Source organism: Fistularia commersonii, chromosome 7, assembly GCF_037954325.1.
Source record: "Fistularia commersonii isolate RoL2024-O1a breed Wild chromosome 7, RoL_Fcom_v1.0, whole genome shotgun sequence".
In the NCBI taxonomy this organism is placed as follows: domain Eukaryota; kingdom Metazoa; phylum Chordata; class Actinopteri; order Syngnathiformes; family Fistulariidae; genus Fistularia; species Fistularia commersonii.
Genome location: NC_141290.1, coordinates 7041479 through 7065016, shown reverse-complemented (window position 1 = coordinate 7065016; position 23538 = coordinate 7041479). Strand labels below are relative to the sequence as shown.

Below are 23538 nucleotides of genomic sequence, written 5' to 3'. Positions count from 1 at the left end.
ACACCCAAGGACGGACTGAGCAGTTCCTCTTGACATGCAATACTACTGTCCGAGGCTACCCCGTAAATAACTATGAATAGGACAAATCCGAATTGGGTGTGGTTTTAGGGTCATCTACGCCAGTTCATGGTTTCTACTGAGCAGTAAAGAACCTGCAGAGTGTCCTTTCCCTTTTACTTTGTTTTACAAAGTGTACAAGAAAGCCATCTATCAGAAACTGCCTTCACAACACAGAGTCTGGAGGACCTCCTGAGGACTTGAGGTAAGCGGTCCACTTCCCTGGCGCCCACTCAGTCCCAGCCATGTGATGTGTCCACGACCGCAATGGCCCCCGAATGCATAATAACAGCGAAACGGATCGTTCATCAGCTCCTCAGCGCTGAGGTTCTCTTTGGATGCTTTACATCGCGATTGGAACCAATGGTTCCGTGCGCTGAACCAAAGTATTTGGTGGTCAGGTTCCGCCGTACTGACACAATCGCACAAACAACAAGGAAAAAGGTTGTTGGGGAGCCGATGGTGGTGTCAAACCAGAAGGCGAGGCCGCTCACTGGCCCACTCCCTTTTACTGTAACTTTTGCTGTCATTTATATATAAACTGGCCATTTGGGTCCAGGGGCACCAGCCGCTGGACGCGTGGTTGCTCCCGAAACCCCCGATGAGGCTGTGCGACGAACAGTGTGCACGCTGTGCGGCGTCGCCACTCTAGGTTCGGTGTGACAAGTGGATGCTAGAACTATGCGATTGCTACTCAAACCCAAAGCAGATGGAGAGAAGGGATGTACACTTCAGCCTACGTTGGATCAAACTATATGTCGAATTAATGTGCTACTTCAACATAGGGCTGAAACAATAACATGGATGTGTTTACCTCATTCAATGTAGATTTGATCAGCTTCTGCCGAGTCATCAAAATTTAGAAAAGGAGTTTTGAGGAGCGTTGGCGATTAAACTTCATAAGCTGCTTAAGTCGTTCGATGTCCGCATGCATGGGTTTGCATAGTTAGTGTGAGAGCTGCTGCTTGTATAGCATATATGTCATTTTCACAATCATAATTACATACTGACTTCTTTGATACTTAAAGGTATTTAGAACTGACTGTCTTTGGGTCGTCTGATTTTCTGCATTCGTTTTGATATTTGTTCTGCAGCTTTGTGAATCTGCAGATCGAGATGCAGCCCACTGAATGCGAGATAACGGAAATCGGGAGTTCCGAGCTGCTACATAATAAATAAGTCTGCAGAATAATTAACATGAATTATATCTAATCTTTGAAAAACAATTTGTTTTATGAATTATTAACTTCCCATAGTTTATCTGTTCAAGAGATGTTTTTTTTTCTTCGGTTAGTTTTTGCCATGATATCATTCGGACGACAGTTTATCAGATGATTGTTCTCAAAATCTCCGTCAACAAGCTAAAAACATTAACATCAAGATCACGTGACGCAACCGAGGCCATTAAAACTATCATCACTGGAAATCCACTGGATGCTCTTGTTCAGCCGGACACCCCAACCCGTCTGCGGACTCTGCAGCACAGCCTCCTGTACTTGTGCCTCCTCAAGGCCAGCAGCTTCCTCTGGAAGCGGTTGCTAGCCACGATGTAGAGCACAGGGTCCAGGCAGCTGCTCACGCTGCACATGGCCTCGAACAGCTCGTAGGAGGTGTACAGGATGTTGGTGTTGGACGGCGTGACCTGGTTGTTTATCCTCATGAACACCAGGGTAATAACCATGGCGTGGTATGGCACGAAGGAGACCACGAAGATGATCAAGGCGGCGGTGATGAGCAGCAGGGGCTTGCTTCCGGCCCGCCGGGCCCCCCGTCGCCTCGGGTATCTCGGGAGGCGTCTCAAAACACGCACCGTCATGACGTAAAAGGCAAGCATGATACAGAACGGCAGCAGGAAGCCAAGCACCGTTCTGACGATGGTGATATTCTGGATGTAAACGAAAGGGCCCTGGATGTGGTCCATGCACGCCGTGATGTTCTCCGGCCGTCGCATGGCGAAGGTTACGAAGAAGTCCGGGATGGAGCTCAGGATCACGACGGCCCACGAGCAGACGGAACACAGCTTGGCTTTACCCACATCCCACCACCTGAGGGAGCTGATGGGGTGCACGGTGCCGGCGTAGCGGTCGAAGCTGATGAGAGTGAGGAAGAGGATGCTGCCGTATATGTTGATGTTGAACGAGACCTTCTTGAACTGGCAGAAGATTTGGATGTCTCGAAGGTAGGGCCTCTGGAGGCTGAAGTAAAGCGTAAAGGGGAGGGTGAGGATCCACGCCGAGTCGCACAGAGCCAGGTTCAGCAGGAAGACGTTGCTGGCGCTGGAGGACTTCCTGAAGCATGTGTAGTTGATGAGCGCCGCCACGTTTCCCAGGATGCCCACGGGAAGGGCGAAGGTGAAGAGCGTCATGAGTACGTAGCAAAACCACTGGCCGCTCTGAAATTGGCTGCAGAAGATGGTCGACTGATTCAGGAATTCCAAAAGCGCCTCTGAAATTTAAGATATAACTGGAAAATGTTTATCCCATCTAACAACCAACACGCATACTTTGATAAGTTAGCTTAGCATCAGGAAACTGGTGGAGCAGAGTAGCATGTCTACAAAATAATCTTTTTGGAGTGAAGGGGACCTTTGCAAACTTCTTGCTGATTTTAGTTGCTGTTTTCCTTAATTCATACCCACTTAGATCCCTGTCAGCCACAGGAAAGTCCAAATTATGTTGCACCTTCTGCAGGGAAAGACCTGACCTTCAGATCGGGATGCAATCTAAGGAGTGGTCCTTTAACATCCCCTACGCAGGAGTGTCCCTGAATGTCACGTGTGGACGGTTTTAAGCAATCTAGACTCGTAAATGTTACTTGCCGAATTAGATTAGATTGGATTTTTATGACACGAATCGAATCCCGTCGGCACGTCAATGCATGACTATCTGGCAGCGGATCAGCAGAAGCTGATTCACGGCCTCGGCTCACTTTACGCATCGCGGGCTATGTATCGCCCTGCCATCTGCGAGAGAGGTGTCCCAACCGCCGTCTCTCGGGGCATCCGTATTTGCAGTGTCTGTCTCCATAGTCTCCAGGCGTCACTGGCGTGTCCAGGAAGCAAAATCCAGGCTATCAGCCCGCAAACAATGCCTGCGGATCTGCTGCACAATGTCCGCCTCTGTTTGCACTCAATCAGAGGTCCCGCGTTGGTTTTTCTTTAGCCGAGCGACGTGATAGAACGTCTGGCTTCGGCGCGGACGGGACTCGGAAAAGAAGGAAAGACGGTCTCCGCAAAAAGGAACGGATTGTTAGATAACACTCAGGATCAAAAACTGAATGTGTGCCGCAGTGTGGGAATTTACCGGAGCCCGTGAAAAGATTGCCACCAAAATGTGTTCCCAGGATCTCAGTTTCGGTGTGTTTTTCATTACATTTCAGCGGCTGAATGCATTTTCTGCAAATCCCAGTGTCCTGCACGGCTTATAATGCATAGCTATCAGTGGACTGCTGCCCCACAGGTACACAACGGACTAAAAAGGACCGTAAACGGGTAAACTAGCAAAGTTATCCGATCAGTTGCAGCTGTTTGTCCTGAAACATCATCCCGGGCGGAAAATGGCGGTGGAACTCACCTCCTTTTGTCGCGTCCGACCTGTTGATGTGGAGGAACGGCGTCATCGTGCACAGAGACGGCGCTTACATCTCAGGTCTCCGCCGCTTCCTCCTCCTCTGCCCTGCCTCACCTGTGTGGTGCACATGTGAGTGTTGCGTGGCTGAGTGCCGCACATTATTCCAAATTCCTGTGACACGTCTGAGATACGCGATCGCTCTCCCTGTTTGCCGTCTCGTGTTACGCAATGGCCCCCGCCAGTTTATGCTATTTGCTGTTCATCCCGTCAGAGCGTCTGCACCTTCTTTGAGTGGATTACGAGTATAAATCTGGAGATTTATAATCCAAGCACTGAGCGGGATCTCGTTATTAGACAGGGGAGCTGACTGGGGACTGTTTAAATCCTTAGATCACTTTGGGCGGTCTGGGCTCGGAGGGAGGCTCACCATCTTTTGATTATTCATATTAGAAATTGGGAAATTGTCTGGTCAAAAAGCTGTTTTTCAACCTTATTGAAATGTTACCAATTTAATTCGTTTTTCATATTTTTAAAAATGCTTTCACTGTATTTTATTAATTTGAACACGGCTGAGGTATAAACACCGCACGTTTTTCTGAAGCAGAAACACAAGCCTCTCAGTTTTCGGTTCTTCAGCGTAACCCGTAACCTTGATCGGCTCCCCAGGAAAAAAATATGTGAAATCACTTTGGGTCCCATAATTCAAACCGGGCATGTGGATGTGACAGTAATTTATTGTGGAGAGAAACCCACATAATTCAAGACCAAAGGACTTGACTCCACATCATTTGCTCCAAGTCAGGCGTTTAAACTACTTGTAAGACGCGTGAACGAGAGGACGAATGGTGGTCTGTCTCTGTGACGGTGAACGGTTATCCGTTTCTAAATCCGACCCTGTGGTGAACCGATCCGGGGTTTAGGCATCCAATCCCGCACCACCCGGAGTGCGGGACGAGCGGGATCGGTAACGGAGCGGTGAAACTATCGGTTCCCCTCTGTGGCCACTCGGTGGCGACGTTGCTTTCTGTTTCGGTTTCCATTCAAAACCAATGACAGAGAGTTAGTGGATCCCCTCAGCACGTCTGAATTAGCGCAACTAGCTGGTTTCTGAGAGGGTGAGGTTTTTTTTTTTTCGAACAACTATTTCTTTTTTTCCCTTCAATGTGCCGGGGTTACTGTCGTCCTCCTTAGATGTTTGCTGTGGAATAAACAAAGGGGGGGGGAGGCGAGCTTGTAGTTTGTAGAACTACTCTCGAGCGAACCGTCCGAGCCGTAATGGGAAAATAAATGGAGCATTCTGCCTGTGTGTGTGTGTGTGTGTGTGTGTTTGCGTGAGCGCCTGGACACAAGCACAATGAGCTCCCTAAGGGGCTGCAACTCAAATGGGATGCTGACAGAGATGCAGCAGAGAGAGGGGCGGGGGTGGGGGTTCCCGGTAAGATGGCTGCTTCTGGCAGCAACGCGGAGGGGAAGCGAAAGTGTGAGCAGTGCGGAGACGAGGATGAGCTCGAAGGCAAAGGTAAACTGGAAAATGAATGTCCAATAGCGTCGGGATTATTATTATTATTACCATTATTATTAGACACGCAGGGTGTCTCATAAGTGGGTGAGTCCTTTCAAAGAGGAATCAGTTTTTCAGCTGATAAATATGCACACACAGGACATTCATGATTTCATCTCGTTGCCGATCAATCCGATTTGTGCCGCTTTTTACTGATTCCTTGTCAATGTTCCGTGGGTAAAAAAAAAACTAGTAGACCTTACAAGACAGTGCAGGAGGTCCTCGACTTACGTCGTAATTCCGCGACTATAGGCCTACGTCACGCGATTTTTTTTTTTCACTAGAAGTCAGAACTTACATACAGGCAAAAAGTTTCGAAAAAAACGACAAGTGAAAGAAAGTAAACGTAGCACGATCCAATATGGCGTACAACCGCCGATTGTAAGCAAAGCCGCTTTCCTCGTATTGCGCCCTGTGACGACATATTCGACCGCTTGGCTTGCGAAAGGTCTTACGTCGAAGTGATCGAACAGGACCCTCTTAAAAAATTTATGGGCGATTGCAACGTCGTAGGTGAAGGATGCTGTAAACCCCCAACCTCTCCCATACATTGTCAATTTTATATTATATAAAATTTTATATTATATATTAACATTTCCTCTTGGTTCCGATTCTTAGACCGACCGCACGAATGTCACAGGCCGTATATGGGATGTAGCTTTTGGGCCAGTTCAGTAGAAAGGACCTTTCAGTCTCCCCGCAAACTGCCGGAGCAAAAGGTGGCCAACTATTTCAGGGCAAAACAAGAGTCGAAAGATCTAATCATCTAATCCAAGGATTTGATGTCAACTTGTAACGCACGTTGTCTAAACACTAAAGCAATCGCAACTGCTAGCTTGGGTGGAGCAGCTAACGGAGGGTCGCAGTATTGTATACCAACTTTCTTTGGATGAATGACAGCACCTATGTGCCCAACTGTTTGGCTAAAGCTTCAGCCGTACCTTTGCATACTTGATTGATTAACCCTTTTTGGAAAATATGCGGTGGCGCAGTGGTTGGCGTTTCCGAACAGGGTTCAACAGCAGGTCGGTCGGAGACCCTAAATCGCACTGAATGTATGAATGAGAGAGTGAATTGTGGTTCGTCTCTATATACGGCCCTGCGATGGACCGACGACCGACTCAGGGTGAACTTCACCTCTGGCCCAATGACAGCTGGGATAGGCTCCTCCAACCCCGCAACCCTGAGCGCAGGATAAGCAGCAGACGATGGATGGATGGATTAATTCCGTACCCCAGATGGACGCACGTTTGCGTGACAGCGGCCGACAGCCAGCCAGAATGCGCAAATAATGAAATCAGCAAGGTAGTTCAGAGGTGGGCGGGCACCAGATCAAGCACCTGATCACATCCCACATGTTGCCTCTCTAATCTAATCCCATTTATTCCGTACTTCCTGCCAGTCGGGCTCCGGCGTGACTTTCGAGGTACAAGAGGAAGCGTGGAGTGTTGTGATAGGGCCCGTCGGAATGCCGCCGCTGGGTGACCGGCTCATGCGATTATGCATTCTGTGCAGGGGGTGGCGGCGTATCTGAATCAATCTCATGCTCCGCCGGCAAGATATTCCTCCATAATTTGATTCCGAGGCGGGACTGTGCGGAAAAAGAAAACACCGCAGGTCACAAACGTTTGAATAATTTCCAGCTCTTATCACAAAACACAAGAGGGCATCGGTGCACTGTCACCTCCATGCAATTCGGATATTTATCCTTTTTTTTTTTCTTTTTTGGGGGGGGCGATGATGATATAGTGACTCTCGAAATTCCTCCAATTACCCGGCTGTTTGGAAGCAACGCCACAAAGTGGTCTTTTATCTTAATTTTTTACAGCCGAAAGGCCGCGTGCCCGAGCGAGCGGGGGCGCCATCGATCCGGGAGACTTAATTTATTTGCCCGCGTACGCTGGTTTATATGCCGTCTGAATCACCACTGACAGCCGTGTCCTTGTCATGCTCCCCCCCCCCCCCCCCCCCCAGGTCGATACCTGCGCCTGAAAATGTTCCGCGAGGATCATGGCTCCTGGATGACCATGTTCTTCAGCACCATCCTCTCCCTCTTCATCTTCTCACACGTCTACAACCTCATCCTGCTGATGGTTGGGGGCATGGAGTAAGGCATTCAGTATATTTCTCTGGTTCTTTCCCGCACCCCCTCCCCGTTCTCCCCTTCGGCTGCTTTGATTGATCAAAATGCTTCACCTTAACAGAGACTCAATACCAGCCTGATTCATTAACCTGGACTTTACATTAAAGGTAGAGCGGGCAAAACTGGGTCGGGTAATCCTGAAAGATCACCTTCTTGAGCCCGTGCTTCCCTTTCCTGCTTGGAAAGCGGCGTGCGCCGCGGACCCCGGGGCAAACACATCAAGCCAGTGACAGGAAGTCTTTTGTGTATTTGCAATGTGTCCGTCTCGCGGAAGGGAAAACATGTCCTTGGAGCCGGCCGGCTGGGCCAGACACGGGGTCGTGGCGTGGTGATTTACCTGTTTGTGTGCTCAGGTTGCTAAAAGGGAGCAAGCGGGTGAAGCTGTCAGGAGGGAAGGCCGGGGCTGTGATGGAAGCCGTCCGCATCCCGGCGCCTCAGCCACTCGTGAGGTCCGAGCAGGTGAAGGCCGTTAGCCGGCAAGGAAAGCGTTGTTTTTCTACCGCCAGAGGGATGTGTTTGTATAACCGGTCCATCTGTCACTCTTGCCGGCGCCGTGACACAGGCATCCGTCTTACTGGTTACTTCCAGCGGGCGGCGGGCAGGGAGCGAGTGACATTGCAGAGGTCCTCGGACACCCCTTGCTCATGGAAAAGTTGCGTGTCAAAACAAAGGCGGTCGCTGAGAGGCCGCGACATTTGCCGGATTCGAAGTGGCACACGATATTTGTCATCCGTCCGTCACCTCTTTGCAGCTGTCTGGGTTGTCAGGTTATAACCTAAATTGAATAGCTATTAAAGACTGCAATGCTCGGCTCTTGCAGACAGGTGGTGCTGCGGTCAAGCTAGTCAACCAGGCGCTGTCAGAACACGCAGTCGTCGTCCGTCCCCCCCCCCCACCCCCACCCCTCCAGTCCGGTTTCTCCTCTCCAGCAGCATGCCAAGCACCCGCGCCCTGCCAAGAATCGTTAACGTTCACATCACCGCGAGCGCAGGGGTTCACACACTGCCAGGAAGCCCTCCCAAGATGAGGTACGACCTGCAGCAGCAGCAGCAGCAGCAGCGTCGATGCCGCGCAGCCAGGCTGGAAAGGCGATCGTGGCTGGTGGCTGGTGGCTGGTGGCCGGGGCGGCGGATGAAGTGCCTCGGCCAGCCACGATGACGCATCGAAACTTCTTTTGATGTACGTCCCGCCCGCCGTCTGAGTTGAACCACTCCCTGCAGCCCCCCGCAGTGAGGCGCTTGCAGTTATTCCCTTTGCCGCTGCACAAAGAAAAAGTACCACATCCCTGCGCGGGGATGAATAGTGTTTACCTTTTTCATTCGAAGAGATCTGAAACATCTGAAAGACCAGGCTGTCGTGAAGGACAATTATAGATAATGGTGGATCTGAAATGTCGAGATCACCGATGTTCTACCTTTAGGGGAAGCTCCTCCGGCATTCAGACAGCGCATCCCACGATCCACCCTTGACCCTAGCTGGCTGAGTTTCATTTTTTCCGACCCGACGGCCGGTCCCAAGGGCCGGGTCGAATTAAAACCATATATCTAACTCGGCTCCGTGGCACACCGTATTATTCCCGGTCGGGCATATTTATTCAGGATTTGTCTTTTTAAAGCAGAGCCACCGAAGCCATTATTTCCCCGCTCGGAGAGATTTCCAGACAGCGAGGAAATCTCGTGCAGAGCGTTAACCAATTTCATTAGCGGACACCCCTGGGTCAGTGGGCATCAACCTGTTACCTGGCTTATGTCACGCCAAGAAAAAGAGCCGGCTCGCCGAGGGAGCGGTTATCCACATCTGGGCCATTTGCATTTTAATGTAACTGTCAGACGGAAGAGGTTGGCTGTTTGCGTGTCGGAGGAGTGCGACCGCCCGGGGAGTTGTAACAGGCGTCATGAATGTTCCACCGCTCCAAGGAGTCGTTCCATCGTCCTACAGTGCTATTACTCGCCAAAATCAGCCCCTAATTAGATGGTGTTATTTAATTAAGGCAGCTTGATGCACGGCAGACACATTAATCATGGCTAGTTTGAGAAAAGGGTGGTAAAGTATGTGCTTCGGGAGGCGGGAGCAAGTAGGACACGGGAGCAGCCGAACGACTTGTATGTTTCCGTGCACAGAATGTACAGGGGGTGAAGACGGACGGTAGGCTGGCGGGGAATAAAGTGGTTTGCGACTGGTGGACGTCCGTGTGGAGGACGAGCGAGGGACGTGGCATTTGACTGCAGCGGGATTTGAACCCGTCACACGAGGAGGTTATTTCCCTTTGTTTACCATCATCCTTTGTGCTCCCTGTGTGCTCGTCCTCTTTGTCTGTCTGTTTGCTTGTCTGGCGCTAAGCCGGGGTAATACCGCCGACAACTGGATTTAAAGCGCCGAATAAACATCGTCGCCGGGCTGCGGAGATGCCTCCTGTTGCATGGAGACGCATATGTACTCTCTGATCCGGCCTTCGCTCGATGCCCAAATCCAAGCGGCTCGCGTCCCGTCGACAAAGCCCAGTCGTAACTGCAGAAACGACGACGATTGCCAAGGCGGAGGGGGTCATCAGACGATGTTAAAAAGCTATGAAGCCCTGCAGTATACTCTCCCTTTCCTGCTTGAAGACTCTAGTGTTGAAAGAGGTCATGATTTTGATCCAAACAGTCATCGTGCATGTTCTTTTTCAAGTCAAAACACAGCTTACATGTTGAGGGTTCGCCCATGTTGATCAGATTAGGATGGAACCATTGTGGTTACTTTGAAAGAGTAAGTTTGGAGTTCAATGATGTGAATCATCTGAGAAACAAGTGGTTTGTTTTTGTTCACACACAAGGATCATCTTCAGTGCCACCACAACAGTAAGCGGGACGTGAATCCACGGTACGTAATCCTACGATAATCCCTGTGTCAGGGTTACGACAGCCGTGCGATCGGCGAGCGCATACCTGCCGTTTAGATTGGCCCTGCTTACCGGCAATCAGCGAGGGCTTAAAGCCGTAGCTTTGAGTCTCGCCGGTTGTCAGGTGATTCGTAGATTTCCCTCATCTGTCACCATTTGCTCTTTTTCTGTCTCCAACGCCATCTCTCCCCATTCGCCCCTTTCCCTTATCGGCGTACGCCAGCGCGTCTTGCCTGGCCGCCCGTCCCCACCGGGCTACTTCCCCATCGGTGCGTTCTAGCGCCTTCCGCCTCGTCACTCGTCCCCATACCGCGCTTCTTCCCTCGACGGCTTATGTTAGCGCCCAGTCCCCTGCTGTCAGTGTAAGCTAGAGTCTCCTGACTGGTCCGCCTGTTCCTGCCCTTCGCCCCCCGTACCCGGCCTGCGTGCATTCGTTTACCTGGTCAAAGTAAACTTGCTGTTTTGGTATGCGGTCCTGTGGGTCCTACCTCAGTACCATAACTACCTGCTATGGTGACCACCAGGCGGTATTTCCTCATGTAATGAACCAGGAGAGAAATGTATACGCTTCATAGATTTTTCTAGAGTATCTGAAAGACAAATATTGTTTTTAGACAGCGAAGAAATCCTCATTTTGTGTTATGTTTGCGGCCTGGGAAGTGAAGCCGTGACTGAAGACACCCGCTCTTTAGTTGGCAAAGAGAAGGTTCACCGTCAAGGCAGTTTGATTTGATTTGGTAGAGGAGAGAAGTTAAGGTGCTTTATCAGGTCCTTCCCGCTCTTACTGAAAATGGATTTGTAAATCACCGGAAGGGCCAGAGAGGACAGCTGGAGTGTCCTCCATGGCTCGCCGGGCTTCACCCTGCGGGCTGGCTTTGACCCCTTCACACCTTTTTTCTTCTCTTTTCTTTGGGATTCGGACGGGAAGGTGTCAGCAACGCTATAAAGGACGTGTGTTACAAATTCAACACACATGCTCCTTCTACTTAAAATCTGACTTCAGGGCTAAAGTGGATTTTGTGCACACCTGGTTTGTGACCGCAAAGATTCACTGTGTGTGAAAGCTTCCCTCCTCTGAGTAGGAACGGCGAGAAGAGAAGTTTCATGTAAACATATTCTGAATTTTAACCAAGGATAAAAGGGCTCTTTTCTAGAGTAGGACTGTTTTTGAGAAAAGATAGGTTCGTGTTTCATGATTACTTCTCCAAGACGAGTATTTTTCCAGAAACCTCCGTGGATGTTTTAACGTTCTACATGCACTTGGGCTCGGTGGAAGTCGTATCCTATTAACAGTGTCTATCTTTTTTTAGATTATCCTGTCTGTTCATTTCCTGAACGTCGCAGTGAAACAATTTCTTTTATCAACATTTTCAAGAACCCCTTGGTCACCTGCACCCCGATGTGGACTCACAGCTAGCCGCTACAACTGCGATACCCTTTCTTTTCTTTTTTTGTGTCGCGGCTCCCCTATGCTGCAGCGGCTACAACCCACCCCTGAAATAATTCTAATTCCTTGAAAATCCCAATTCCGCCTGAAAGCCGCATCGAGATTAAGATTTCTTCGAGATGTTTGCAAAGTCACGAAGAGCACATTTAGCATCCAAGGACGTTTCCTTCCACCGGATTTGCGTTTGTGTCCATCTCCTCCCTCAGCACTCGCTTACACATTTCCACGTCTTATCTCTCCAAGCTCGTCTCCCGCTGTCTTTCGCACTCCTACGCATGCACATAATGGTCCTGTCTCAAAAATGACTCATGACGTGGTCACCGTTGCTGCGCAGTCGTCCCCCCCCCCCCCCCCCCCGCCCCCTCCGCCATCATTTCTCGGCATCCCAAGATATCCAGGAAACTAGACAGTACGCTATTAGAGGCAGAAAGGTCGGTCGTCTGCTCTCCGGTGATGCTACCCCGCTGTTTTCTGGGACGGAGAGGCGGGACATCAGCGGTGCGGCCCAGGTGCTCTTCATACTTCACTGTCACTTCCAGAGGAACCTTAGCGGTTGCTAACAATGTACACCGTAACCTTGATATATGTCCACTGGGAATATATATCTTTATGCATTAGCGAGTGCAGCATGGGGGATGCTCTCCGCACGAATCTTCGTGCGCTGTTTTCCGCTTGGCGCTACCAGAAAGTCCGTGTCGACCCAGTGGGTTTACAAGGCTCGACCGGCAATAACCCAGAGTTGCTTGCCGTAGTCGGGGATTACTCTGACCTGGAAAATGATAATCCCAGTAATATGATATACTATTTTCCATGAAAGTTGAGTTGAATTATCGTCTCTGGCTCGTCGGATTTTCTAGAAAACTTTTTCATCTATCACAAAGTGCCGGATGAATGTACCGTAAAACCGGCACAAGGTATTTTTCTTCCCTTGTTAAGCCGTCGTGTCAGTAATGTCCGTCAGCCCCTCACCTTCAGCCTATGGATTCAATACCTCAGTATGTACGATATTATGTTTTTCCAATCCATAAGGTGTAGAATAGTCAGCCTCCGGCGCCTCGTGGTTCAAGTAAGTCTTTGACTCCCCACATACCGGAGAGAAAAAAACGTTTCTTAAACCACCCGAACGACCTTCACAGCCGAGAACTCCTTTCCATTCCACCCCGACTTATGTGTCTAATGCCTTTACTCGATTTGGTTCCTCCTTCTAATCTTCTGGGATGAAAAATGAAAATTGATCCGGTGCATTATCGCTCTAAGACCTTCGTCGCAACTCACTGACAGCCTTCAGTCCACCCCCGACTGATTGACAAACATGGAGCTCGAGGGGAAAATAAAAACCGCGATCGTTATCAAAGAATTCGACGAGATGTCGCTGTGTGGCATTGCCGAGCGGGGCTCTTTGCGTGCCGGAGCCCTCCGCGTTTTAATGAAAAGCTAATAGGGACCCGATACAAGCCGTCCTGGGTATCGCCCCGTAGTATTTGCTCCGACACCTGAGCCCCGGGAACGATAAGGACCCGAGGACCAAATCGTAATCGAGTTCAACCCAAAACACGGCTTGATTCCGCATCCAGGTGATGATCAGTGAGCGAGGCTCTTGTCGCTTTGGGAGCTGCTTTTGCAGAAGTGAAGAGAGTGCGTAGTGACAGCTTTATGCTCGGTGGCAACCACCGCTGCTCGGCGCTGTACTGTATATACAACATCGGGTACTGTAGTGCGCCAGGGATGAGACGGGCGGTGCATTCTAATTCTGCGGCTGCCAAGGTCGCAATCTGATGTTTTGAATGAGTGCCGGCTTTACGGGGCAGAAGAGGTCGCTCACATGAAACGGTCACTTTAATCACTGGCTGTCAGACGGGTAAACAAGTTTATAAAACCCTGTATCGAGGCGTACGCGTCCAAGTAGACAATAAAAAAAAACATTGCACAATTCAGGGTATTTGTTGACTGGGACTAGGAGGCAGCAGACTGTTTTACAGCCGTAGTTGTTGGCACTTTCATGGAGCTTGAACATCCTGGGATTGTGTCTTTGTCCAGGTGTATCATTGTTAAGGCACTCTTCGCTTTTCACGAGAGTGTGAATTCACCAGTGTTCCAGGAAGTACTTCACAGTGAAGTTCACCGTCTCATCGTGCCTTTAGATTCACGCATCTTCACACGGCCTCCTCACTGCACCTTATATACCAGTGCTACACTGCTAGGCTACACCAGGTGCTCGACCCAGGTTTGAGACGGGTCCGAGAGGTTCTGACGGGGTGATCCGTCTGGGATTCCTAATAACAGGGTCGCTCACACTTTTTGTCTCGTGATCTATGGACAATAAAAATGCTAAATATATCTTTACAAATATCTACAAAGTATACTCTACACTTAAAAAAATATTTATTGTTTACCCGGTATAGCATAATACAATTGTGTACATCTGTGGCCATAACTGTTCTGACGCCTTGCAACGTATGGAGTTTCGTAGTCCTGTGAAAAAGAAGTCCTCTTCCCGTTCCGAATGGAAGTGGTATGTTTTTGGTCATTTATTCATCCAGCTCCCCCGCTCATTTTAAGACCCTTTCTTTAGTAGAACTCAATTTGGGGCCACTAACTAGGTGATTTGTTCGCTGGTGAGATTTTGCAGTTGACCAAACATATGCAGTGCCCCTCGGCCTTGTGTTACAAAAGACCAGATCTTGGACGGGCTGTACCGTACGTCAGTCAAGTGGCAAATACCCCCAGTGGGGATTAATGATGGGCTAACAGCTACTTTTTTAATGACGTGTGATCTACCCCCACCACCAGCACTGAGTGTATTCTGTGGCTTGCCGTTTTTGCGCTCGGTCTCCCGTGCGCGGTACAGTTTCTTTCGAAAGGCAGACCCCCGGGATGGACCCACTTTGCCTTTGCCGTTGACCGATAGATGGGGATCGACATGCCAGGTACTGGCGCCTTAAGAGGCACGCTTGGTAATAGTTCACAGTAGTGCTGACAATCAACCATCACTTCCAAATCAAGTCAGGTAAAGTTCTTTCTCAGAGATGCTCTTTTCAGCGAGTGAATCAGAACCACCGTGCAATGTCACCCCTAAGGGCCTCTTCTTTTCTTGACCCAATCTCAAATACGCTACACCCCACACAACAGAGTATGCTGTAAAAAAGGCGGGAAATGGACAGCGAGCGTCAGGTTTTAGAAGAGGCCAAAGAGCCGACAGCAAAGTCCATTTCAGCTGCATGACGAACCCATGGTTATCATTGGTTTGGAAAACGTTGCCATGAATAACGAATACAACATCCGGCATGTTAAGTATGCAAGGAACATTCTGCTGCAAGGTGAGCTGCTAACACACGAACTCTTAGAACCCTTCTCATACTTATCTACTATTCAAGACACGCAAAAGCAAATTATGCACTGGATGTAGGAATTTCCAAACATTGCCACGTCACTGGCGGTGGAAAAAGCCCCTCAACATGTGAGAGAACACGGCGGCGTGTTCCCTTCCTACCGAAACCTAGTGTTTCCCTGTCTTTTATTTTTCACTCATGAAATTGTCAATTAAAAAGTAGAATAGTGGTAAAACAGACTCTACGTAAGTTTACATATCGTATTGCGCTCTCATTTTCGCCTCATCTACCCAAGGTCAGTCCCGCTGTTCTGTTTTAAAATAAGTAAACGTGGCCCTGCGGAAAAGATGTTTCTTCTTCCCTCCCCTTGCCTGGGTGCTCCTGTCCTCCGTGAAGACGGTGACCATGTCTGAGACCGACGACGCCTCTCATTTCTCACCGATAACTGGATTATTTCCAGTCCCTCAAAGAGCTTAAAATAGTGTATAGAATTTCGATTGTTTACCCACCACTTCAGCTTATCGATCCCTCGTTCACATGACATGGTTTGAACCAAAAGAGCAATAAGTTGAATTCTAAGCACAGCTTCCGAACACACGTGAGCCAAAATCAAACGACTTGTATTCATTTAGTGGCCAATTAGCACTAAAATGCAAATTGATGATCCTTCTCAGTTTTCAAATTAGAACAGACGGTGATAACTGAAGTATTCGACAGACACACAAAGGGACCTATTCGGGGCCGAGCCTGGTTATCCTGTTGATAAACGCTTCGATATAAAAATTGAAATGATCCTTTTTTTCGGTCGTTAACGTCCAACAGGGGAACCCTACGAACCGTAAAACTCCACAAGTCGGCACCCTCAATAGCGCAAAAAATTCCGATTTTTGTCCATGCGAGTGAACAGGACTTTGAAAGCTATTGAAATGTCCTTGAATATCGGGCCCGGACAAGTGTGGCAAACGTGATAACATTCCACAGAGGGTCAAAGCTGGCTGAGCCGCCGGCGCTGGCACTGACACGGGCACGGGCTCTGCGATTAAGCCGCGGGAGCCATTTTGGGGCCGATTATTCACGGCGCTACTGTACTGATGTTCCACTACAGTGAATTTCTCTCATTAGGCTGACGCGGCTCTAAAGGCCATTAAATTTTCAGCTAGCATGAATAAGTCAGAGAGCTCTGCCTCTGATCATGCTGTGGAAGAGTCCCCAAACTCATCATTGGTGCTCTACAACACTGAGCAGGGGTCAGTCAATTAGATATCTGAAAAGGGAAGGTTTTTCTCTCCCCCAGTTCAAAAACCAGTTGTGCCAGATAGCCCCTCCACAAGTATCGATTAGAATTTTGCTGCTGGTAAATGACTCCCTCCGGGATCTCCTTGGTAACTGCAGCGGCGCAGAGCAATTGAATGTCGACCTGACTTAATGCAGATATAAATCGCCGTTCCAATCAAGGCCGTTTTATTTGCCGGCTCGAGCAAGGCGATACGTCAGCGGCAGCGGTTCACCTTTTCATCAATACGATCCTGTCATATCGGTGAAACGCATGCTGCATTGATGACATGTGATTGATAACGTCGTCGTAGGATTTCCCAGCCGATAGCTGTAAAGTGCCAGCGGGAAACAGCTGGCGTTGCGGGTCACTGGCTTTCCCCAATTAATCATGTCCGCTCTGTATTGCCGAGCATACATTGTGCTCTTCATACCAAGCTTCATACATAATGTGACAAGGCATGAGCAATTAGTATTCATTAAAAACGAGCACCTATTAAAGCTGCTATGTTAACTAATAGCTTAAACGGACCACCCCCCACTTCCTCCCGTAGCTTTCCAACAAGTCGCTGACAACATCTCATTTACACATCCGGCAGAAAACGGACATTTTTTTTTTCTGCAATCGGACAGACCGTTGCAAAAAAAGCAGGCCGTGTACACGGGAGATGGACGATACACAGCCCGGGCTGCAGGCAAGACTTCCCAGAGCCCTCGCTGCTTAGAAAACAATGTTATCGGTGTTTGCTGGCGGACAGAAAATGACCGGGGAAAACAAAGACGAATGGAGCCATCGACTTCAAATACACTCCCTTGAAAGCACAGCCAGAGTCCTATCCATTGCCCATCTATTATATTCATGAGTGCGACCCGTGGGGGGCAAGGTGAGGCTGAAAGGGGCAGGGGATGATAGGCCCACCTGCTCCACCCGCTCGCCAAGACGCCGGCTGCCAGGAGATTATACACGGCTGATGACCACCCCTGAAAAAGCGCATTGTGGTTGTATGCGACCGGGTTTCGGTGACCTCCCAAGGACCGCCATTTCCCGCGGCATACGAGCCAGGATGACCTAGTCCGTGGTCCGCCGCATTAAGATGGAAGGAAGGCCTCGGGACGGCCGCTCAGCGTCAAAATCAACGAGACGAGACACAAATCTGACCGACAAATGGGTCGCTCAGCGGGGATACGGCATAAATTTGGTCGCCGGTAGTGTAAATTGTTTATAATCCTCGGGGCTTTATGGGAGGTAGAGCTACGCTCGTTGTTTCCACTGTTCAGATTGATATCGATCGGCTCTGACAGTCAGCATCATGACACTTAGTGGCTGGAGCCGCCACCCCCTCCTCTTTTGTCCCGCTGTTGCCTCTTTCCATCAGATAGCAGCACCTTTTATGTCAATTTCTGTTTGTTTTTTTTTCTCCCTTCCCCCAGGCCTCACATGGTGACGGACTATATGGGCATCAGGAACGAGAGCTTCATGAAGATCGCGGCCGTCGGGACGTGGATGGGAGACTTTGTCACTGCTTGGATGGTGAGATTGCGAGTTGTGCCGTGCCTTCAACGTCCAAGATGTGGTGTTTTAAACTGGGAGGATTTTCCCAGGGGGCTTTGGAGGGTGTCCCGGCCAACACACCGACCCAAAACTTATCAATAATATTGTCGATATCATTTTTACAAGAGCTCGTGACCTGCTGCCGACCCGTGGCGAACTAAAGTAGAAATGTATGCCGGTTTTACTTTTACTAATGGCTAAATTCACACTGTTAATGCAAGTGTCTGTAACTCATCATTCAAACTGTACTTGTATTATTATAAGACTGGGATTTCACAAAGGTTCTGGTTAGAAAAGTAAGAAAACCGCAAAAGGAAACTGTTGTCCGGACTTAAACGTCGCAGTCGGTTGTCAGCAGTCATGACATTTGACAGGACCCAGAAAGTCCAAATTCATTTGAAATGGCTTGATTCGGTTTGTGATCTTTGATTGCATCACTGTCTCACCAAACAAGACATTTAGAATTTTTTTTTTTTGTATGAAAATTTTACATAAATTCCAGCGCTGAATGTCCATCTGTGGAGTACTAGTAGTAATCAAGTGATTCGCTAAGAGAATATATACTGCTCAAAAAAATAAAGGGAACACTTGAACAACACAATGTAACTCCAAGTCAATCACACTTCTGTGAAATCATAGTGTCCACTCAGGAAGCAACACAGATTCATTTTGACTTATTTTAAGGACATTACATCAAAGTTGGATCAGCCTGGAGTTTGTTTTTACACTTTAATTTTGAGTGTGATTCCTAATCCAGATCTCCATGGGTTGATATAATTGATTTCCATTGATCATTTTTGTGTGATTTTGTTGTCAGCACATTCAACTGTGTAAAGAGCAAAGTATTTCATAAGAATATTTCATTCATTTAGATCTAGGATGTGTTTTTTAAGTGTTCCCTTTATTTTTTTGAGCAGTGTATTTAAAACATGTACCCAGGCTGGTGCACGGCAGTGCAGTGAGATGTTTGTCAGGATTCTCTTGTCCCCTTGACAGGAGAGGTAAATTACTCCCAACAGTTACTGCAAATCAGTGTGAAGTTCTTCTTCGAGACACCTTTTAACAAACACCATTGTGTCCAGGTGTGAGCCCCCTTCCGCGGGACCGTCACCAAAGTGATACGTACGCTTGTTTTGGATCCCTCAATAGATCCAGGACTGTAGCGTCACACTTTTTTTTCCCCCCTCCGCATTTCATGCGCCCAAGGCTAGATGCGGGGTGTGGCCGTGCGTCGGCGCCGACGTTGCACATTAGCATGCTAATTCCAGTCTGTTGCAGCCGACGGAGCCTCTGTTTGTCCAACTTGGGAGAGCGCCTGGAAATGAAAAGGAATATTGTTGTCTCATTAGAAACGCCGCAGCCTTGCGCTGAAGGGCACTTTTTTTTTTTTTTTTTTTTTTAATTGTATGATTCATTAACTGTGATAGAAGCGCTTTTTTTTTTTTTTTACAGCCGTATACGATCGCGCAGCGCGGAGGTTTGTTTCTCATCAAGAGCGTCCTCCGAGGCTTCGGAGGGCCTCGGCTCATTCTCGTCAGGCTGCCACCGAGCCCTAGGTGTTACACGCAATTTAATCTGAGGGTGGTCAAAGGAGACGACACCGTCTATCGGAAGAGAGACCCTCCTCTGTTCATTTGTCAACATGATGAGAGGCGGGGAGCTCCTCAGGGAGAGGACTACCTACTGTGGGAGGAACGGAGCTCTGACACCAGCATGTGCCGGGCAAAGACAACCTGACAAGCTCCCTTGCCGATCACATTAGTATGCTACGGTGCATACTGCAGAGGAAGAGGGGGAGGAGGACGAGGAGGAGGAGGAGGTATGAAGCCGAAGTGAAGGGGAGAGGGAAATGTGGAAGTCTGGTCTGAAGGGGGACCCAGGATGGGGAAAGGTGAAGCGAGGAGGCAGAGACGCGTGGACGAGAAAACGCAGCGTTCCACCGAGGCAAAGTGCTGATTTCAGAGATTCGCTCTCAAGGCTTAATATTTTTTTATGATTTTTTTTTTTTTTTTCATCCGATTAATTCAAGGAGGCATTTTCAAGATGACCTCTGCATCTACGCCACGCAGCAGATTTTCCTGCCCCCCCCTCCCCCCCCGCAGATGAGCGGACAGTAGCATTGTTTTTTGCAACCCCGCATCGTCAGAAACTTGTGAAGGCGTGATCCGGGGCCCCGGGCGTCCACAGCGAGGCACTTTTATTGACGAATCGATCGCGCCAAGAACAGTGTGCGTTTTACACTCGAGCGCAAAGAAAAAAAAAGCGCTTCTCATCTGCCGTTATTTACTTTTAAGAACGGCGAGTGTGACAGAGTGAAAACATCACACAATGGCAGCTGCATGACTGGTGATGAGCCGCAGCCATGTGCTTTGAAGAAATCAGATTATACACCTTTATTGCAGATGTTTAAATGTCAACAACTAGCCAACTCTCTTTCCTGATATCAAAATCTGTGAGGTCCAGTCTATTAACAAAACATCTGGACATTTTAGCTTCAGAATCCATCAGTGGAGCTGGAGTTTGGGGTTGTGTGAATGAGGGGATGAATGGTTGTTTGCCTCTACATGTGGCCCTGTGAACAAGTGGGTACCAGTCCAGGGTGGACCGCTGCCCACTGACAGCCGGGGTGGGCTCCAGCAGCCCCGCAACCTCGATTGCAGGGTTAGTGGTATAGATAATGAATGAATGAATGAATGAACTGGAGTTCGAGGTTGTCTGTTTCTGTATGTGGCTGTTTCATCGACTGCCAACCGGTCCGGGGTGAACCCTGCCTCTCGCCCAATGACAGCTGGGATAGACTCCAGGAGCCCTGAGTGCTGGATAATCAGACAGATAACAGATGAACGAATGAATGAATGGATTGGAGCTTGAATCTGTAGCTCCGTGTTTTTCAGACAGTGAACACGATCCGAAGCAGCATAATCTGCATCGCATGCTCGCTACATGAACTTTGCATAAATCCGGTATGACCACACTGAAACATACATTTACAGAAGCCAGGAGGCTTCGGAGCTATTTAAGATCACGACGAAATCAAATCTACTTCTGCCAAGTTGAACCTTATCCATTAAAGCTACTTTTACTATTCCTGTGTCCACATTTGAGCTGTTTCTAGCCTCCATGCTAAGTCCTCCCCTGACGATGCAGAGGGAGGGACCCCGGCTCAGGATTCTTCGGAGGTTTGTTGGTGTCGCGCTTACAGGATCAAGGAGCTACAGTTTGTACTTGAGCTCCCCGCTCTGCCTCCACCACGATCTGCCAGCCGGATTAAAGAACAAAAAGTGACAGTGATGAGTAACCCCAGTCCTACCCAGAGCTGAGGGTTTCTTCAAAAACCAGAAAGGACACACACACTCCACAGTCTGCGTTCAACGCCACTTCTCCTGGTTGTCCCGCTGTAGAGCCTCAGAAGGAGATTTTGGCCACCGACGACAAATCCTTAGGAGTCAGTTGGGGATATTTTGGGGAAACGCAGCTGTGCTTTGAGTTCGTTGTACAGATGGAAGGGAGCCATTCCCAAATCTTGACCACTGGCGGGAACACAATCGGAAAAATGTGGAGTTCAGCGGCCTCAGATAAGAAATGTCAACCCTTATAACCCTTGTATCGTCACCGCTTCTTCTTTACTGTTCAATAAAGATATCTTCAGGTTCACCTGGTTCACACAGAATCACAGGATTCCACCCGGATTGTATTCTATACAGGTGACGGATATGATGCTCCAGGATCAGCACTACCCGGACTGGGGCAGAGCGGCCAGGAGGTTCTGGAAAAAAGGCAACAACAGGATTGTCCTCTTCTGGTATGGATGTGAGACACCCACTTTTTGCATTCACATGATAAGATATCATCGTAGTTGCTACATGCATTCCACGTTTGGCCATAAATGTGAGCAAAGTGCGTCTAATGTAGTCCGTACAGCCTGTGGCAGGGTTGCAAGCGGTCAATAGCTGTGTTAATCTTCTCTCACTCAGTGTCAGCACCTTTTAATTAGAGGAACAGGGTGAAAAATCAATGGACAAGGCAAGGTCGCGGGGGCGAAGCGTAGCCCCGCATTTTCCTTCTCAGCCGTGACCCTTAAATAACGGATAAACAAACGCCGCAAACCACGTCTGATGTGGCCATTAGCAGAGAGCGGAGGACGGAGGCTCCATTTTGGAGATACCTGCCGCCGCCGCTCGCTGTCAATCAAACACAACACGTGGATTCCTCCGGTGGTTCAGCTCAGGGTCAAAGTGAGACATGAAGGACGCCAACCGTACCGCTTCATATACATTTAGCGAAAGATGTAACCGGCAACCCCGTAATCTCAGGCTTATTCCAGCAAAAGCGCTTTGCTAATGAGCGCTTTTTATTGACGGATGTCCTGACACACAGGGTTACGATCAGTGTGAGTTTTTTTGCAAGCCGTTGTTTGTATCGCAGCCGGTCCAGGTATGACTAACAGGGCTGGGTCATAATAGATACACCAATAGTTTCTTCATCCCGGAGGAAATCCTGGGATCCGGTAGCCAAAGCAGTGTACGCAGTTAGAAGCTAAAAATAAGGATCTGTAGTACGAAAAATAAAATGTAAAAAATCTAAATATACATGAATACGATGTGTTTAAAATCCAAATATTAAGTTATTTAAAGACGCGTCGGTGGAAGGGTACACCGATGTTGCAAAATATGCATAAGAATAGAAGTATTAAATGTGGCGCATCAGTCCCAGTGCAATAGTTCCATAATGGCGTGAGTGAGCGAGAGGAAAATAGAAGAAGATAAATAATATTTTCAAGCTCATGTTTGTTGTTGAATTACATAAAACAATATTACTCTCCCCGGTATCTTTTTTTTTTTTTTTCAAATCTTGGTACATCGGTTTCATCTCTCCATGCGTTTGTGTGTGAGCTGTTTGTCTTGTGAGATTTAAAACAACATTTGCAGTGTTTGGACGTCTTTTTCTCCGACGTCCGCGTAAACGGTCCCGTTCCCCCCCTCCAGGTCCGTGCTCATCTCTCTGACGTCCGTGGTGGTTCTCGTCATCAGCACCGACTGGATCAGCTGGGACAACCTGAACCGCGGCTTCCTTCCCAGCGACGAGGTCTCCAGAGCGTTCCTGGCCTCCTTCATCTTGGTCTTCGACCTTCTCATTGTCATGCAGGTAGACCGTTTCTCTTGTGGCCAATTAAAAAAAAAAAAAAACCCCAGAGCCGGGACGTCTCTTGGCTTCCTCTGCTGCCCGTCTTGCCAGTTCCCCTCCCTCCTCTCCCTCGCTATTCATCTGCGGGCCGCTGTGGCGCAGAGCTGCGAGAGGGCGTTTGATCACTCACTTGGCGTGGACACAAGTGAACACATGCAGCCGCTCGCACACATACACTTTCAAGTATTTATATATAAGTATATTTTTGCGTTCTGTTGTTTCCTCCTTCACGTCTCCTCTCTTGAAGTCCCTCCTTCCCAGACCTGCACGTTGAACTCCCCGTCCAGTCCCGCTTTCTTTAACCACCAGTCACCAGCTCGGGCTTTTTCTTCTCGCCCGGTGCGCTTCTCCTTCCCACGGGGAGAGCGCACATCAATACGGCCTGTCGGCGTCCCATGAATATGCAAATGTATTTGTCTGAGAAAGAAAAAAAAAAAAAAAAAAGCGACATAACCACGCTGAAGAGGGAGATGAAGAGCGAGGGAGGGGCGTTTTTGTTCCGCCGACGCCGGAGCCAGGAGTGCAGGCCAGCCCTGTGTGTGT

The 23538-nt window shown here is 48.8% G+C and overlaps 1 protein-coding gene across 5 annotated transcripts in view; it reads left to right on the top strand.

The window, feature by feature from the left end:
- Nucleotides 1-23538, top strand: part of tmem117 (transmembrane protein 117) — a 42052-nt gene that overhangs the window by 11458 nt on the left and 7056 nt on the right. For all 5 annotated transcript variants that reach the window (XM_086149432.1, XM_086149433.1, XM_086149434.1 and 2 more), the window contains 4 exons: nucleotides 7162-7294; nucleotides 17691-17790; nucleotides 21516-21613; nucleotides 22797-22956. In XM_086149432.1, the coding sequence (XP_086005558.1) occupies nucleotides 7162-7294; nucleotides 17691-17790; nucleotides 21516-21613; nucleotides 22797-22956 (491 nt within the window). The remainder of the gene's footprint in view (nucleotides 1-7161; nucleotides 7295-17690; nucleotides 17791-21515; nucleotides 21614-22796; nucleotides 22957-23538) is intronic.